Source organism: Sceloporus undulatus, chromosome 2 (genome assembly GCF_019175285.1).
Source record: "Sceloporus undulatus isolate JIND9_A2432 ecotype Alabama chromosome 2, SceUnd_v1.1, whole genome shotgun sequence".
Taxonomy (NCBI): Eukaryota; Metazoa; Chordata; class Lepidosauria; order Squamata; family Phrynosomatidae; genus Sceloporus; species Sceloporus undulatus.
This window is the reverse complement of record NC_056523.1, coordinates 259,463,708-259,482,556: the sequence shown is the minus strand read 5'-3', so window position 1 is coordinate 259,482,556 and position 18,849 is coordinate 259,463,708. Positions and strand designations below refer to the sequence as shown.

The window sequence follows — 18,849 nt, the reverse complement described above, 5'->3', positions numbered from 1 at the left end:
TTCTCATTCTCTCCCCCCCCCCCCCCCAATCTCTCTCTGAGTACATGCCTTCTAGTTGCCTGTCACCTTTTGGTAACCCAATGAATTTCATAGGGTTTTCTTAGGCAAGGAATATTCAGAGATGGTTGTGCCAGTTCCTTCCTCTGAAATACAGCGTGCAGCAGCACCTAGTAATGCTTTGGCTATCTTTCATCCAAGTACCAACCAGGGCTGACTCTGTTTAGCTTACAAGATGACAGTGGATCTGGTGCTTTTAGGATATTTAGGCCTCACCAGGCAACTGTACCCACAGACATTTTTTTAAAAAAAAAAATCAAACTAGCATTTTGTTGAATTGGTTAAGCAATTCCCATGGCTCAGGACCCACAAAAGACCCCTGGGACTTTGGAGTGACACTTCTGATGCTTCTTTTGCTGCTGATCTTTAAAATAAAAACTGGCCAATTGCATGCCCAGATGCCTCCAAAGAAAGGACAAGCAGTGGTGAACTTGTTGGAAGGTTTTTGCATTCTCTTCCCCCACATTAGATAGATAGGGATTTCCTGTATATAAACCCCCCCCCCCCCCTTAAAACTAATCATGTCACTAGGTCCCCCCCCCCCTCCTTTGGAACCAACAGACATTCTCTCTCAAGTTTTTCCACTGACTTTTGGTTACCCAAAAACAAGAAAGGATAAGCAAGTTTTATTTGTTGTTTCATACCCAGCAGTCATTACTTTATATCAGGAGTGGGCCCCCCACCCCCATAGCAAGTACTGTAAACTTTTTACATGTAATAGACTGTTTCCAACCTCTTGTACACTGAGCTATTGTAAATGGACTAATGCTTTGGCTTGGCCCAAACCCAGACTGAATGGCATGGGGGAAAAGCCATGCAGTTGGAAGTATTACCACTATGCTGTTAGCTACTATATGTAAACTTAAATTTGGATAAAAATGCCTGTAGAGTCTTTGCACATCAGAAGGGCACACAGTCACCAAGGAATATAAACTAAACACTCTTCTAGTGGGTCAGCATGGAAAGAAGGGGGTTAGGTTGGCACTTTTCATTTTTGTTTCCAACACTAGTGTGCAATGGGTCAGGTACACAAATTTCTGACTTGTAAAATTCAAAGCAAATTGAAAACATGAAGTAATTAAACTGAATGTGTATCTGTGTGTCTTGTTGACATAATCCTAAAAGAGACTATTTATCAAGAAGAATTTAAATTTAGTTGTTAAGATTAACAACTACAATTAACATTATTATCAGAAAACTGATAAATAATAACAGTTCACTGAAGTAGAATATTGGGTTCATTCAGAACGAGCCATACCAACATTTAGGCTTTCACTAAATTCCAGCACAGAACAGAGTTATTTCCCATAAAAACAGGACATGCCCAATTTATGCATGTTAAATTTTTAGACTGGAAAATTTTTCTCTCATTATTACATTTAATTATTTTCAGATGTTTTTAGGGTTTCGTGGGAAGCCTTTCTCAACTTTCCATGTATTACTTCCATTGTACTAAGGGATCATTTCTAGTACAAGCAGACAACCAGGATTGCTGGAGGTGGCACAGCAACAATGGCATAAAACCAGCAGTGGCAGCCAAACCACTTCACAAATGGGGAAAAAAGTAATGGCCTCAAAAGAAGAAGAGGAATGAATGCCAAAGAAGAAGCAGCAGCAGCAGCATTCTTAGTATTAGTGTACGTAGAAAACAAGATGTGGAAGACTCCATTCAGAATTATGGATAGTTGAAGACTAGGGCGTAAATCAGTGGTGTGAAAAGAGAGGCCTGTGGGCCACATGAATGGTGCTCCCCAAGAGCTCTAGACCATTAGAATCATTGGGGGGAGCAGAGGATGTGGACAGCACCAGGTGACACGGCTGAAGGGGGTGATACCACAAAACAGGGAGGTTACACATGGTGAGTGCCCCTATCTCCCTGCCGCGTGCCATAGCATGCAACAGGGAAGAAGAGGGCCTGAATCATAGAGTTAGAAGAGACTATAAGGGTCATTAAAACAACACCCCCACCATGCAGGAATGCACAATCAAACAACTCCTGACAGATGTCCACCCCACCTCTGTTTAAAGATCCCCAGTGAAGAAGAGTCTACTACTGTCTGAAGCAGTCTATTCCACTGTTGAATAGCTCTTTCAGTCAAGGTTTTCAGCTCCTGATAGTGTCTCAGACCAGGGGTAGGCAACCTGCAGCCCGCGGGCTGGATGCGGCCCGGCAAGGCCTTGGGATCAGCCCCAGCCCGGTCCTGCCGCCGATTGCCGCCGGGGCCTTTGGGGGGCAATTGTCTATAGAAGCCTCAGAAACATGCATTTATATTAACATTTTTTAAAAAATCAGCAAATTTTTTTGCGTGTCCTCCATTTTTTTAAAAAAAAGTGTCTTCCATTTGAAAATTACATTTGTCCCGGTTTAATTTATATATTTAATTTTTTTTAAATATTAATTAGTTTTTTTTGGGCTTCGGCCCCCCAGTTGTTCTGAGGGACAGCAACCTGGCCCCCACGGACTCAAAAAGGTTGCCTGCCCCTGGTCTCAGACTATTGTGGGCTACAGAAAATTGCAACAGAAATCATTGTCACTAGCACATCGCTGACACTTCATTCCAAACTGCTCAGTGACTCATTCATCAGTTTCACAGATAAACCATTAAACATATATAAACATATGGATGACTGGAGGGTATGTTACAGTTACTAAAGGATTAGAAGTTGTTCTCTTAGTCTTGTCTTTACATTCATCACTGTACTAAAGTGTTTTCAGTACCAAAACAGTCTAAAATGTATCTAAATTAGGTATGCACAAAATGGGGCCTTGGGGTGACATGGAGGAGTGAATCACCCCCTCTCTTTCAGGTTAACATTCTCTGAAGATGCCAGCCACAGATGCTGGCAAAACATCAGGAATAAACTCTTACAGAACATGGCCACATAGCTCGAAAAACCCACAGAAAACTACAAAAGCTTTACTTTGTATCTAAGTCTTTATTCAAAATGATTAAAATGAATTTTTTTTCACCCTTTCACATGAAAACAGAAATTCTTATAGTTTTTTGTGGGTTTTTCAGGCTATGTGGCCATGTTCTAGCAGAGTTTCTTTCTGACGTTTCGCCAGCAACTGTGCCTGGCATCTTCAGAGAAATTCTTATATTTGCATGAAACTCATATCATATAAAATAAAATATTCTGCAGTTCACAAAAAACATTATTGCAGATTTTCTTCAAAATAAAGGAGTTTATAACTTCTCAACAAAGAAACAGATTGGAAAACCATGTACTATTATGAATACAAAAGGTTAGATGGATAAGTGTGGCTTTTAGGGTGATCCAAAAGAAGTTTTACTTTCTTGTAACCCATCAGCAAATCCTCAAGTTAAATATACTGTAATCATGCCAGTGATTAGTTACTGCTCAGTCTCCTGTCTCCAGCCCGGAAATTAGACTGCAAGAAACCCAGATAGCTGAACAAGCAGTCACGCTTTATCACAGCACTAAGTTTGGGAGGCCAACCTGAAGGAAAGCTACATGTGTTCTATATTATGAAGAAAATGCCTAATTTAAATTACCTTAATTTGCAGAACTATGGAAGCTCTGAATTTAAAATAAAATAACATAAATGTTAGCTTTATAATTTCTTTGAGGCTAGAGTCAAAAGTCACTTACCAAGCGGTAAGCCCCATCTAACACAGCAGCTTACTTGTGTGAAAACATGGAAAGGATTGCATTGTATAAATAGTTACAAAATTTATGCAAGGAATGTTTGGAAACTTTGACTACAAAATGCATGTTTTCAAATTATGAAATACTGCTAAATAGTCAGGCTATAAAAGAGGGTAATAACACGATTGTTTTGCTGTTTATCAACCAGTGCTTACTTTGTAAAATGCAGAACAAATTGCTGGTTGGACAGTTATACTTTATCTCATAGCTTTATTTTTGTGTATTTTAATAAAGTTACAAAGAGCCAACATGGTGTAGTGGTTTGGGCGTTGGACAAGGACTTGGGAGACTAGGGTTCAAATGCCTATTCAGCCATGAAAACCCACTGGCAGGACAGCGGCACCATAATTCAGAAAGACTTGCAGGCACACAATAACAACCATAATTAAAATTACAATCCTAGAAATCAGAGCAGTACATCATCTAGGATGGGGATACCCAATTTGGAGGAAGTGCCCCCTTCTCAGACCACAAGCTGCTGGTTTCTAGGGGCATGCTGATAAGCAAACATGGACTTCACAATTAGATTTACTGCACAATTAGATTTACTTCTTGGTACATATATGCAAAAGATATAGAACCGTGCCAGCTAAAGAGAAATACAACAGTGACAATTTGCTTTCTTGTTCAGTTACTATTACTTTAACAGCAGTAGTGCCACTAATATGGCAGAAGTCATCTAACCCTACTGATATATGTTTGTTCCCATCTTCTTTGAAGGAATTAAACACAGAAGTTCCAATGCAATCTACATTTGCAGGATTGGTGGGTAAGTTCCAAACATGTTGTTGCCTGTCAATGAGCATGAATATTTCTATCTACTTTGGGTAAAAACATGTAAATTTATCAATAGAAGAGAAACTGAGTGAAAAGGAATCTCCCTTGTAATTTAGGTATGAATCCTAGATTCTAGACTCTACTGAACCAAGATTAAAAACCCACAAGATTCGGAGATGAAATAGAGAAACTATCAGGTAAAATAAGACAAAGACAATGGGAGAATAAGACAGAGTAGAGTTAATGGCAGGAGACATTAGATATCTAATGTTTCAGAATGAAGACTGGCCAAAATAAGGGACAGACTAGTGCCAAAGAAAAAATTAGGAGAAGACAGGAGCAGAAGGATGGAACAGCATTCTCCAGACTAATCTAGGATGCTCTCACTTGCCCTGGAAGACATCACTTTATCCAGGAAAACAAAACAGTATTTTTCAGCTGGGACAACATCTTCAGTTTTATGGAGTCAACAAGACTTGGTTGCTACTTTGCGTACATGTGTGCACATTCACATCCCCACAAACACACACACAATTTCATATTAGTGGCTCCTTACTATGGTCTATACATTATTTATTATTTTCCTTAAACTCCCAACACTAGACATTTGGAAGAAAAGATTGGGGGAATACTTATCAAATTTGCAGATGACACCAAATTAGGAGGAATAGCTAATACTCCAGAGGACAGGATCAAAATTCAAAATGACCTGAATAGACTAGAAAGCTGGGCCACAGCTAACAAAATGAACTTCAACAGGGAGAAATGTAAGGTACTGCACTTAGGGCAAAAAAATGAAATGCACAGATATAGGATGGGGGACACCTGGCTTAAGGAGACAACATGTGAAAGGGATCTAGGAGTCCAAGTAGACCACAAGTTGAACATGAGTCAACAGTGTGATGAGGCAGCTAACAAGGCCAATGCGATTTTAGGTTGCATCAATAGAAGTATAGTGTCTAGATCAAGGGAAGTAATAGTGCCACTATATTCTGCTCTGGTCAGGCCCCACCTGGAATATTGTGTCCAGTTCTGGGCACCACAATTCAAAAAGGACATTGAGAAACTGGAGCGTGTCCAAAGGAGGGCGACTAAAATGGTGAAGGGTCTGGAAACCTTGCCCTATGAGGAATGCCTTAGGGAGCTGGGGATGTTTAGCCTGGAGAAAAGAAGGTTAAGAGGTGATATGATAGCTCTGTTTAAATATTTGAAGAGATGTCATATTGAGGAGGGAGCAAGCTTGTTTTCTGCTGCTCCAGAGACTAGGACCCGGAGCAATGGATGCAAGCTTCAGGAAAAGAGATTCCACCTCAACATTAGGAGGAATTTCCTGACAGTAAGGACTGTTCGACAGTGGAACACACTTCCTCGGAGTGTAGTGGAGTCTCCCTCCTTGGAGGTCTTCAAACGGAGGCTGGATGGCCATCTGTCAGGGATGCTTTGATTTGGATTTCCTGCATGGCAGGGGGTTGGACTGGATGGCCCTTGTGGTCTCTTCCAACTCTATGATTCTATGATTCTATGTATACTAGCTGGTACGTAATTTATCAGTTGTTTCAAGAAACTACAGCGGGCCCTCAGTATCCCCAGGGGTTTGATTCCAGGACTCTCCAAGGATACCAAAAAACTTGGATGCTCAGGTCAGTATTAAAAATTAAAAATTACCTATGTTTGAGTATAGCCGAGCTGAGAAGCATTCCCAGGGCAGTAGCAGGGACTGCGGCAACATGCATCCTTCCTGCTTTGGCTGCAGTGATTCTGGGGTGAAGCAGATGACCATGAAGGAGTGATCTCCAGCCGCTCCATACGGAATCGTTCTGGAACTGTGGCAACCACATGACCCACTCCCAAAGCAGGCCACCATCACGGTCCCAAACAGGCCACCGGCTCACTTTAGGTGGCTCTAGAGCGGCTTCCAGCTAAACACCACACCTTTGAAGTGGCCAGAAGTCACTCTATTTGGCCCATTTGTTTTGAGCCTCAGTTCTTTCCTTCAAAAAGGCAGAAGCAGCATCTGGTATGTTCCCAGCAGGAAGCAGGAAGAATATGTGCCTGGCTCAGAGACTGCTGCCTCCACCACCTCCCCACTACTTTGGCTGATGGAAGTCAATCCCACCACAAATCCTCAGAGAGGTTTTAAACTCCTTCCTCACTCTCTTTCTACCACCAAGCAGCAGCATGAATTTAAACCCCTTTCCTGACAATCCACCTCACAGGATAGTGATAGAGAGGCAAAGAGGCAGCAGAAGGGGTGGAGCAAGGAGGGAAAGGGGTTTAAATTCTGGCTAAGGCTTTGTGGTAAAACTGACATCCATCAGTCGAGGGGTGGGGTGGAGGGTTGGCAGCAAGCCCTAAGCTCTAGGCACACATTCTTCCTGCTGGATCTGGGAGCATGCAAGCCACTGCTTCTGCTTTTAAAAGGAAAGAGCAGAACTGCCACAGCAGAAGCAGGAAGAATGCATCTCTGTTGCATTCTTGCCACCACAGCCTCCTCTACTCCCTTAAGACCACATCTCACCCTGGCTGTAGTCAATCACAGGTAAAAAAAATATTTTTAGATGCTTCTTCATTTCAATTTGCAGTTGCTCAAACCCACGGATACTGAACCCCCAGATACCGAGTGCCCATTGTACAATAGAAAAGTAAAATTGGGAATAGCCTGTTGATCCAAACATACAATACTATGGGTCCCTGAGTCATTGATGTACACATACACTAACAAAGTACTGTTTCAGTGCTAGTCAAAAGAATTCTGGATCCTAAAATTTAATATCCAAAAAATATTGAATTAATCTGTATGATTAACCTAGTGGTTTGAGCATATGACTCTGGAGACCAGGATTCAAATCCCTGCTGAGCCATGGAAACCCATTGGGTGACCTTGGACAAGTCACATTCTCTCAGCCTCAGAGGTAGGCAAAGTCAAACCCTTTGTGAATAAATCTGGCCAAGGAAACCCCATAATAGGTTCACCTTGGGGTCAGGTCATCATAAGTCAGAAACAACTTGAAGGCACATAACAACAACAACGGTTTGACTTTATACTTCAGAAATACTGGAACTGATCCCTCCACACTAAAAGATTTCTGAAATTTCCATATGGATTAATTTAAACACTATGTAACAAAATAATGCACAACGCAGAACATGAGAAGCAACCCACTTATTGGAATTTGAGGAGGAGGAGAAGGAGGATTTTATTTATTTATATCCAGCCTTTCTCCCAATATAAGGTCTCAAGACATCTAACAGCATATTAGATGTACAAATTAAAAATGATATAAAAGCATTAATAAGATATTAATAAAAAGTTTAAAAACAAACAATTTAGAAAGTTAAAAAGATTATGCACTAAAATATCAAAATGTATTAAAAACTAGATACAAACCTTAACATTTGAACTGCACAGTATTTAACCTTTTCAAACCTGTTCAGTTTGAAAAATCCTGACAGCACATTTTTTTTACATTTTACAATTTAGTCTAAGAACACCACATGATTCATCACCTGTATATCAAATGTAAAATTAATACTCATGCGTTTCTTCTTATGTTATATTACAGTCCCTAGCATTACAGCATTTAAATGTTACTGAAGCCTCCTCCAGTTTTTAATTCTTACCTCTTTCACACTGTGGGCCTGTGAAACCATATACACATGCACAACGGTTAGGTCCAATGCATCGGCCACCATTCTGGCATCCATTTTCACAGACAGCTGTGATTTAAATGAGAAGAAAAAACAATTATAATGTATTTACAGAGACTAAAAGAATCCTTTGAAGTCCTTGCAGAGCAAATTAATACTGTAAAACAAGCCCAGTCTAAACCATCATTTTAAGCAAGCAAAACCTGCAATAAGGGTTTTCATTAGTAATTAGCTGTGTGTTTGTCAATGTCCTTGGGCTTATTACAAATCAACCAAATGATGTAATATATAGCAGAAAGGAAAACAGGGACATTTAATGCAAGCAGATTGTAGAGAAACAACTATAGCAAAGACCAAGGCCTGAATTAACCCCAGCTAGAACTACCAAAACAATGGACTTTAAGTGCTGATCTACCAAGTTACCATTGGTTCAGTGGGTCTTCTTAAACTGAGGGCCAGAACAGACAGTCCTTTAAAACCATCATCCAGGCAGCTTAGGAGCATGGCATTTATACGCTGCATGCTCCAAAGCTGTCCTGAAGCCAATCATAAAATACCTAGCAAGGAGAGTATCCTGTGGACTACTGGTATTTTAAAATATGCTTTTTCTAAAGCTTAAAAAAAACCTTCCTTGTAACTAGACACAAGATACGTCATTTCCTTTACATAGGAAAATACAAACTGCAGGAGCAAAGTGTATTCTGTAATTTCTTTCAATGGAAAGAAATGTAAATGTAAAAGAATTGCTCTCTAGTGACTATGTGGGAATTAATTTTTCAAATCTGTCTAAAGACAGTATTTCTGTTGCACAATGATAAAAGTGTAAGCTTATTAGCCTGTTATATGAAAACTGTGTCAGTTCTTTCAAACAGACATTTCCTTTTCTATCCCCTAAGATTTCTGACTGGGCCTCTAAGAAAATAAGTACTTGCATACAGCAGAACCATACAGCAGAACCTCTATATCTAGAAACCTCAGGGGACATGACATTTGTCTACAGTACCACAATGTCTGGGAATAGAGGAGACAATAGGGAATATGTAGATAGCACAAGGTCACAAGGAATATTCAAAATGAAGAAACTAATGCAAAATCTGCACTGACAAAATTAGAATAAGTGTCCATGGTTTTAGAAAATTGAGAGCCGGGAAGGGGGGGTGGAGGGGGTGGGTAGATGTAGTAAATTTCCAGAGCTGAATAAAGTAACACCATTGCTTTCAAATCAATCAAGCATAAATCAAGGTTTATTTATGGCTTTGCTTTATAAAGTTTTTAAAATATACCGGTATATATAAACCCAATGAAGCAAAGTATACTGTGTGTATGAAGGTGCAGCAACTTTGCTCTCATGCTTTAATAGTATGGTGAGGTCACTTTGGGGAAATATTACAAATTTGGAAGTTGAAAGAGACATTATTTTGAACTTGCAACTGTCTGTAATCTTTGAGAATTCCTAGGGAACAGGCAAGATAATGATGATGTGAAATACTGTTCCATATTCAAGAAGGGAGAAAAATGTAGTTCCTGTCCAGTGTGATGTCAGTAGGCCAAACAAAATATAAGAATAAATTAACTAGCAAATAGTATCATAGAATAATAGAATTGGAAGAGACCACACGTGCCATCCATCCTGCCATGCAGGAACTCACAATCAAAGCACTCCCAACAGATGGCCATCCAGCCTCTATTTAAAGACCTCCAAAGAAGGAGACTCCACCACTCTCAGAGAGAGTGTGTTCCACAGTCGAACAGCCCTTACTGTCAGGAAGAGATGATCTGTAGGAATCTAGAAAACTTATCTCCGTTTTTTGATCAAAGTCATTAGTCTGATCATGGAAACAGTGGGGACATAATGCATTTTCAGTAAAACATCTGGCAGAGTTTCTTGATACTGCTGGGTACTGCTACTGTTAGGTAGATTCACTATGGGCCTGTACATCCTCCTCCTAGAGGTCTCAAGTGGAGAGCCACAGGACTCCGTCCTATACCCTTTGCTAGTTACATATTTATAGAGCAGACAAGGAAAGCCACAGAGCATGGGTGAGCAAATGCTAGGAATTGGAGGTGGCATCAGCCCTTTATGCAGCCTGAGAGGTCTGCACCCCTGCCCTAACAAGTTTAAAACTTTGTCAACCATAATATCATCCATTCCTCACTGGCTATGTTAGGCAAGAGAGTGATTTTTAAACCAAGATGTAAACTTGAAGCATCAGGAAAGCTATTTTGGGAAGAATTGGGAAGTTCCCAGGAGCAACAAAATGGTACTGGACGCTGTGTGTAGTTTGTGGGCCTCACTTTTCTCATCTCTGTTTAGATACCTAACACCACAGAAGAAAGAACTAGGATTCAAAAAGATCTTGCTAGGCTGGAAGACAATACTAAAATTAAAGGCCCTATACAGACAGGCCAAAATAAAGCTGCTTCAGGTCAGTTTGGTCAGGTATGGTGTTTCAATGATGCATGCGTCCTAAGAGTCTGGAAGCTGCACCAAAGCTGCACTCCAGTCCTTAGAATTGGAGCGTGGCTTTGGTGTGGCTTCTGGAGTCTTAGGACACATGTATCATTTAAACAGTATACCTCCAAAGTGACTCAAAGCAGCTTTATTTTGGCCTGTCTGTATCAGGCCAAGATTAAATTAAACAGCAATAATGTAAAGTACTAAATTTAGAAAGATCTAATGAAAGACACAAGTTCAGTATATGAACCTTCAGTTCTGGCTGCAACACTTTAAGAAAACTGACATATGAGAGCATTTCCAGAGAGAAAAAAGATCAGGATGCTAAAGGCTCGGAATATAGGGATGCCATAACCCAGCAGCCACCGTGACAATCCCTCTTTTGGGGGGCCCCTCCCGGTCCCGGTCCGGTTTGGGGGCCCCCATGACTTGTTCCCAGTTCGGGGTCTGCTCCTTCTGCGGCCATTGCGGCTGGCTGTAGCGCCAACCCACCTCCTCCTCTTCATGGTGGGCTGGGCAGCGCCAACCCACTTCCTCCTCCGGCTCCGCCTTCCTCCTCCTCCTCAGGGCTTGCGCGCGCGCACGGGGCTCCAAAACAGGAGCTCGTCCCTTGCTTTGGCCAGCCAGCCTTTGGCCAACTGGCCAAAGAGGACGGGCTCCTTGGCGGGCACCGCCCAGGCCTCAGCAGGGGCCAGCGGCAGCGCGCGCGCCTGCCCTACTTCCCTCTGCACGCGTGCGTGCCTGCCCCGCTTCCCTCTGGGCGCGCGCGCCAGCCATCCTGAGGAGGAGGAGGGGGGAGCAGGAGGAGGAGGAGGAAGGAGCCAAAGGAAGGGTGCCTCAAGGCCAGGGCAGAATTGGGCCAAAAGAGGAGGAGGAGGAGGAGGAGGAGGAGGAGGAGGAGGAAAGCTGAGTCAGTGGCCATTAGGTCTGCCTTGGTTTTTTGGGGTTTTTAAATTATTTTTAAAAATATAAAATACTTATTTTATTTTATTTTATTAATTTTTATTATTGCTTGTTTTATTTTATTTTATTAATTTTTATTATTGCTTGTTTTATTTTATTTTATTATTTTTATTATTGCTTGTTTTATTTTATCAATTTTTATTATTGCTTGTTTTTGTTTTATTTTATTAATTTTTATTATTGCTTGTTTTTATTTTATTACATTAATTTTTATTATTAAATATATACACCCCTGCCTTGTTTTTTTTTCCATTATTTTTTATTATTAAATATATGGAAGTGCATTTTCTGTGTATTTATGGCGCTTTGAATGCTAACAAGTCTGCCTTTCTTGGACAATTATAGTGATGATGATGATGATGGTGATATTGATATCAACAAGCCTCTGAGGCAAGGCCAATGTAACTTGCTGTGATTTTTACAAACTCATGTGCAGTGAAGAAAAACCACAGTCCCTTGACCAAGTACACACTTCTGAGAAGTACAGTTGAACCCGAGGGCAAGTACATTTCTGCCTTCTGTCTAGGAATAATGCCAAAATGTCCTCCATTTTGATCATGCCTAAAAAACATGCATTTATATTAACATTTTAAAAAAACCCTCAATTTTTTTTGCGCGTCCTCCATTTTTTAAAAAATGTGTCCTATATTTGAAAAGGTTTCCCTACATTTGTCCTACATTTGTCCTGGTTTGAAGGTCCTGACTTATGGCAACCCTATCTGAATACCAATTCCTTTGAGGAAAGGTGGAAAGAACTGAATATATTTAGCTTGGAGAATTTTAAGGGAAGATTTAATTTGCTGTACTTAGAGGCCCTCATGGCAACCCTGTGGATGAGACATCTCCAAGAATCCCTCTTCTCCACTGCCTTGCCCAGATCTTGCAAGCCCTCGTCCATAACCCCCTGATCAAGTCTATCCATCTGGTTTGTGGTCTTCCTCTCTTTCTTCTACCCACTACCTTTCCTAGCATTATTGTTTTTGTAGTGATCTGTGCCTTCTCATTATGTGGCCCAAGTGCAATAGTCTCAACTTGATCATCTTAGCTTCCAAGGAGAGCTCTGGTCTGATCAAGAACCCATTTGTTTGTCTTCTTGGCTGTACACAGTATCCTAAGTACTCTTCTCCATCAGCACATTACGAATAAGTTGGTTTTCTTTCTGTCTGCTTCCTTTACTGTCCAGCTCTTGCATCTGTACATGGTGATGGGGAATACAATGGCCTGAACAATTCTGGCTTTAGTGCTCAGTTGTATGTCTTTGCTGTTCAGTATCTTTTCTAGTTCTTTCATAGCTGGCCTTCCCATTTCTAGTCTTCTTATTTCTTGACTACAGTTTCCATTCTGATCAATGCTTGATCCTAAATATGGGGATTCTTTAACTATATCAATTTCCTCGTTGTCTAGATTGAATTTGTGTATTTCTTCAGTGGTCATTATTTTTTGTTTTGTTTTTATGTTCAGCGTCAAACCTGGCTTTGCAGTTTCATCTTTGACCTTCCTTATTAACAGTTCCAATTCCTGAATGTCTTCTGCTGATATTATGGTGTTATCTGCATATCTTCCTCCTATCTTAACTCCTCCTTTTTCTGATTCTGCTTTTCTTATGATGTTTTCAGCATTTAAGTTAAATAAGCAAAGTGATAGGATGCAGCCTTGTCTGACCCTTTTGTGTATTGGGAACCACTCTGTTTCCCCAAATTCTGTTCTGATGGTAGTCTCTTGTCCTTGATACAGATTCCTCATCAGGACTATCAGATGTACTGGCAAACCCATGTGTTTGAGTATGTTCCACATCTTTTCATAATTGATATCATCAAATGCTTTGATGTAGTTTATGGCCCGTTACAGACCACCCGTTTGGGGCGGCCTGTATCCGGCCCTTTCCCCGCCAGATCGGGGCCTCAGCTGCCACAGCGACAGCCTCTGAGGCCCCGATCCGCCGCTTTCCAGGCCGCAGGGAAGCTGGAAAAGGCCGCTTCCCTGCGGCCTGGAAAGGGGTGTCCTTGGGGCTTCATGCCCCAAGGACACCCGACGGTGGCGGGGACGCGAAGAAAGGGGCTGCTTGGCCCCTTTCTCATTTGTGTCGCTGGTGCAGCCGTGTAGAGGCTGCGCCAGCGATGCAAATCGTGGAAGGAGCTCCGAAATGGAGCTCCTTCTGGGGCTGTGGAAAGGGCGCCCCAGGCACCCTCACACGGCCCCACTACATCACTTCCGCGCCACCCTGTTTGGCGGCGGTGCGGTCGTGACGTAGCAATGGCAGCCCCCATGTGGAACAGGCACCGCCATTTTGTATGTCCTGGGGACGTACTAGGGTTAGGTGCATGCGTAAGGCACACACTTTCCCTAACCCTAGTACGTCCCCAGGACGCACTTTATGCCCGTGCGGACGAGCCCATGAAACACAAGCTGATTCTTTTTTTCTTTTTTTTCTTTTTTGAATTCTTTGTAAAATCAGTCCTCAAATACTGAACCCCAAGTGGAAGATGCTACAGGGTGAAGAATTAAGGCCAATGGCCTAAATGTCACACTAGTATCTAAATGCTAGGACAACAGGACTTCCTACCTTTCCCTTTCCCTTTCCCCTCGTCACTAACAAGCCCTCCATGTCACTAACAAATCTGCTCTAGAAGACTTTCTGGCCCTCCATCAGTAGCTTTAAGCCCACAAAGGGGGCTGTTGGGGAGAAGAGGCAATGGCCCCTTCCCAGTTCCACAAAGGAGCACTTTCACCACAGAGGAACCCTACTGAATTTTGATCAATGGGAAAAAAGGGCAGGAAGGCAGATTTCAAATAAACATTAGCATAAACTACCTTTTGTTCAGCAGCACAACAGACTGCCTTGGAGAAGTTCATCTTTCTAGCACAATGGAAGCAAAGGTCAGACTACCTTTAAGCAAATGTCAATTCACGATGGTTTACAGAGCCCTAACTAAACAGGGAGTCAAATTAGATGATCTTCCAGTTCTATAATATTTTTATTCTTTGATTCTGAGAGAAAGACAGAACTACATGGTAGCTAATAAGTGTATGCTTCTAAGCAACATAAGAACAGCCAAGATATCTCATTATGTACATATATCTAAATACAGGTATCCCAAAATAAAATACAAAATACAAAACATTTCTGGTCCCAAGCATTTTGGATAAGGGAGACTCAACTTGCAACATTTGAAAGACAGATGGAGCAAGCTTGTTTTCTGCTACTTCAGATACTAGGGAATGGAGCAACAGATCCAAACTACATAACAAGAGATTCTGCGTCAACATCAAGAAGAACTTCCTAACAGTAAGAGCTGTTTGACAGTGGAAGACACTCCCTCGAAGTGTGGTGGAGTCCCCTTCTTTGGAGGTTTTTAAACAGAGGCTGGGTGTTTTGATTGTGTATTCCTGCATGGCACAGGGTTGGACATCAATAAGTTATAATTTATTGAGATGGCACGCAAAGTCGTTTTTGAGGGCACGCGAAGTGCAGGGAAGAGGAGGAACAGGTGGCTGTCCTGAGCCTTCAGCTGTTTCCAGAGAGGCAGCTGAAAGACTGAGAGGGTGGTGGTGGGGGAGAAATCCCACCCCTGGAAGTCCTACCCTCAGAAGGTGGAAGTCCCACCTCCAGAAGTTCCATTTCTCCTCCCCCCCCCGGAGGTTCCACCCCCAGTGCCAGAATGCCTTTTAGTTTGGGCACTTGATTCCTAAGAGGTTCGCCATCACTGCTATAAAGCAATACATCCTTTTACTTCCTTGCTTATTCAAAGTTCCTATATGAATAAATTATTCCTGAAAGAGGAAATATACCATACTGAAATACGTTTATTTTATTTATTTATTTTTGTACATTCAAGCTTTATGCCTCTACAATCAATAAAGATTAGGAGCACATTCAGAAGACCAAATTATTATTGATTAATATTATATCAAGCAATCAATCAATGTTTATTGATTAGCCCTTTGGTCATCTCAAAATAACACAAAAGCAAGTAAAGCATGCTATAAAATTCTAAACAAGTTCTATAGAAAATTAGAAAGGAGCTAATCATCCACAGAGAGAGAAAGGTAACCCAGCTCCATCAGGCCTTGTCCGAAAGAAGAGCCCTCCCCTCCATCCATCATCATCCAGACAGAGAGTAAAGCAAGCCAACTCCATTGGGCCTTGCCTGAAAGAAGAAAGTCCTCCCTCCATCCACCATCGAGAGGGAGAGAAGGACAGGCCAGCTCCATTGGGCCTAATCAGAGTAAGAAGCTCTCCCACCATTCCATCTGCCATGGTCCAGGCCTCAGAGGGAGAGAAGATCTGCTGGACTTTTCCCCTTCCCCATTGTCATTCCCTTCTCCTTTTGTGTCTTGTTTCTTTAGATTGCAAGCCTGAGGGCAGGGAAATGTCTAATTAACAATTTGTAAGCTGCTCTGATAGTCTTTTGGCTGAAGAGCAGGGTATAAATAAATATTATTATTATTATTAAATGTAATAAAAGATTAATACTGTATTATATTTATAAGTAGAGTCAACTCAAATAGAGTCAACTTTAATTGTTCTGCTTCACTGTTAGAGAGCATATTGCAACCATAAAAAAGTCCCAGTATTTTTATAATTTCCTCAAGCAACAGCTAAACATGATTTGGTCTCAGTATTTTTAGGCCACTTCCCAGCTCTAGACTCCCACAATTTATGGTCCCGTTTTGAAACCACTCTGTTTTCTTGTGCCAAAACAATGCAGATGTAGGGTGTGCATAAATCATTTAAGATATGAAAAGGGGGGGAGGCTTTGAAGTGCGCTAGAATTATTACAAAGGGAAACATAAAAATGCACTTGTTATCTCAAGAAATAGTATTCCTTATCAGGGCTCATTAAATTACTTTTCAATCATCTATGCAGAGGATAGTTAACATTGTTCTTATAATATATGATGGGTGAATTGTGGAAAAACACTGTTTTTTAAAGTTTAAGTAGAGCACATTTAAGAAATGATTACATCTTGATAGCCTAAATCAATAATATCTGACTAATGTTAATTTGATTAGTATCTTATATGAGTGGGAATTCAACAAACTGCTACACAATCCTGTTCACTTTCAAAGTCAGTCAAGTGTTCCCATCTTCAAAGTACTCCATTCCATTCCCTTTCTACCCAATTTTCCTGCAAACAAAATAGTAAACCTTGGAGTTGTGTGAGGCTCTGCATTATCTATCCAAATATTGATGCCAATCCTTAGTAGACAAAGAGATTAAAAGCTCCCATGCTATCAAAAGAGACCAAAGATTGCAAGGAGAAACAATGCCTTTGATTACTTCTTCATTAGTTACCAATCATTAGCAGTCTGAAGAGCCTGCACAGATTGGGAAGGCAGGTTATAAATTCAAGAAATGAACGAACACTCCAATTCTGCCTGCTGTTCCATAAGTCATCATATATCATTTTAAGCAGGCTGTAATTTTTGAATCCAAATGTCTTTTTGGTTTCTACCCTTATTCACGTAACACCTTATAAGATATGGAAAGGAATATCCATTAAGCAAGAATTCAGAAAAGACACATGTGAACAATGGGAATGTAAATCTTTGCTTATTTTGTTCTCCCCCTGTGATAAATTTGAAAGGTTTTCTATCCTGTGGGAGAGACTGTGAAAACTTTTGTACATTCTGGAAGATGTTTTTATGATTTCTGACAAAAATTAATTTGCAAAAAATGTGTTTTATAATGTTTTGTGTAATAAATTGGGGGGGGGGAGGTTATGCAAATATGTTTATTGCACAAAAGCCACAGAAAACAAAAAAAAATGAGGGGGGGGGGAAACAGATCAATTTTCTCTCAGCCAAGGAAAAATCTTGTGTGTGGTCAGTTTTTTTTCAATGGGGTTGACACAAGCTTTCTCACCAAGGGCAAGAACATTTGTGAATAATATACTTTACATCCCTAATGGATATCTTCAGTTTAACATTTGGTACTGTTTTTATAATGTATCAGTTTTTGTGCACTTTTTGATAAAGTACATTTAGTTAGCCCTCTTTATGCATGTTTTTTTTTATCCACAGATTCAAGCATCCATGGCTTGAAAATATTCCCCTTAAAAGTATAAATTCCAAATTTCAAACCTAGAATTTCCATTTTATAGAAGGGACACCATTTTGCTATGCCATTCTATTTAATGGGACTTGAACATCCACGGATTTTGTTATCTACGTGGGGTCCTGCAACCAACCCCAGCGGATACCAAGTGCCCACTGTAGGTGGGAAAATGTATTTCCCCCTAATACATTTCTAAACATTATTTTCACTATTGTGTGCATCTTGCGTGCACTTTCTTATAGTGTACAGATCTTTCAGTAAACTTTTTTTTTTAAAGCAAATTGGAAAACTTAAGCTCTGTTTTTGGGAAGTGTGAATTTCAGAACACAAATTGTTTCAGTTCACCCACTTGTTCAGTTGGTACATTCAGTTTGCCACGTGTTCATCTGCACAGAAATGCAGGCAGAGAAGTATCTTTCTCAGTCCTTGCCAGGGAGAAGAGGGAAAGAGGTGTCCTGGCAGCCATTTTGACTGGGTGAGTTTTTTCCCCCAAAACCTTTGTGAGTGTGTTTTCCTGAGGGGGTGGGGCTTTTGTGAGTCACTGGGGAGGCACTAGCAGCCTAATTTTTATAACTCCTGCCAGAGGTGCACACCTTATGACACGCAAAAATTCACACTAAAGGGAGGCTTAGAGCAGAGAACAGAAGGTGTTTTGTTTCAGAGGTTCTCCATCACATTTAACTGTTTTATTTCTTCAAGGGGCTTGTGAAGGGGTTGTGCTCAGAGGAAGTGAATTAGAGACTTGCCTCAGGAAATAGCTAGCATCCAGGACCTCTCTATATAACAATACACCTAGTCTCTTGAGCTCAGTCACAGAGTTTGAGGAACAATCCAGACCAACCGGGGTCTTTTACCTTTGTGTTTAATAGCCAGGGAGGTTTTTTGGGGGGAGGAGCTCACATTCTTGTTTCAGTGCCTCCTTAAGACTTCTGAGGGAGCTGCTGCACCTGCAAAACTTGTGAGATGTTTATGTTCTTGCCTATGGATGTGGGGAACTTCACCTGCACCAAGTGTACATTGGTAGCCCTGTTGGAATAGAAGGTCCAGCAGCTGGAGGCTGGGTATCTACACTTATAGAATCATAGAATTGTAGAATTGGAAGAGACCACAAGGGCCATCCAGTCCAACCCCCTGCCATGCAGGAAATCTCAATCAAAGCATCCCCGACAGATGGCCATCCAGCCTCTGCTTAAAGACCTCCAAGGAAGGAGACTCCAC

The 18,849-nt window shown here is 41.2% G+C and overlaps 1 protein-coding gene across 1 annotated transcript in view; it reads right to left on the bottom strand.

Moving 5' to 3' along the window:
- FBN2 (fibrillin 2) overlaps window positions 1–18,849 on the bottom strand; it is a 226,412-nt gene that overhangs the window by 189,122 nt on the left and 18,441 nt on the right. The window contains 1 exon segment of the mRNA XM_042447774.1: window positions 8,128–8,223. Coding sequence (XP_042303708.1) covers window positions 8,128–8,223 — 96 coding nt within the window.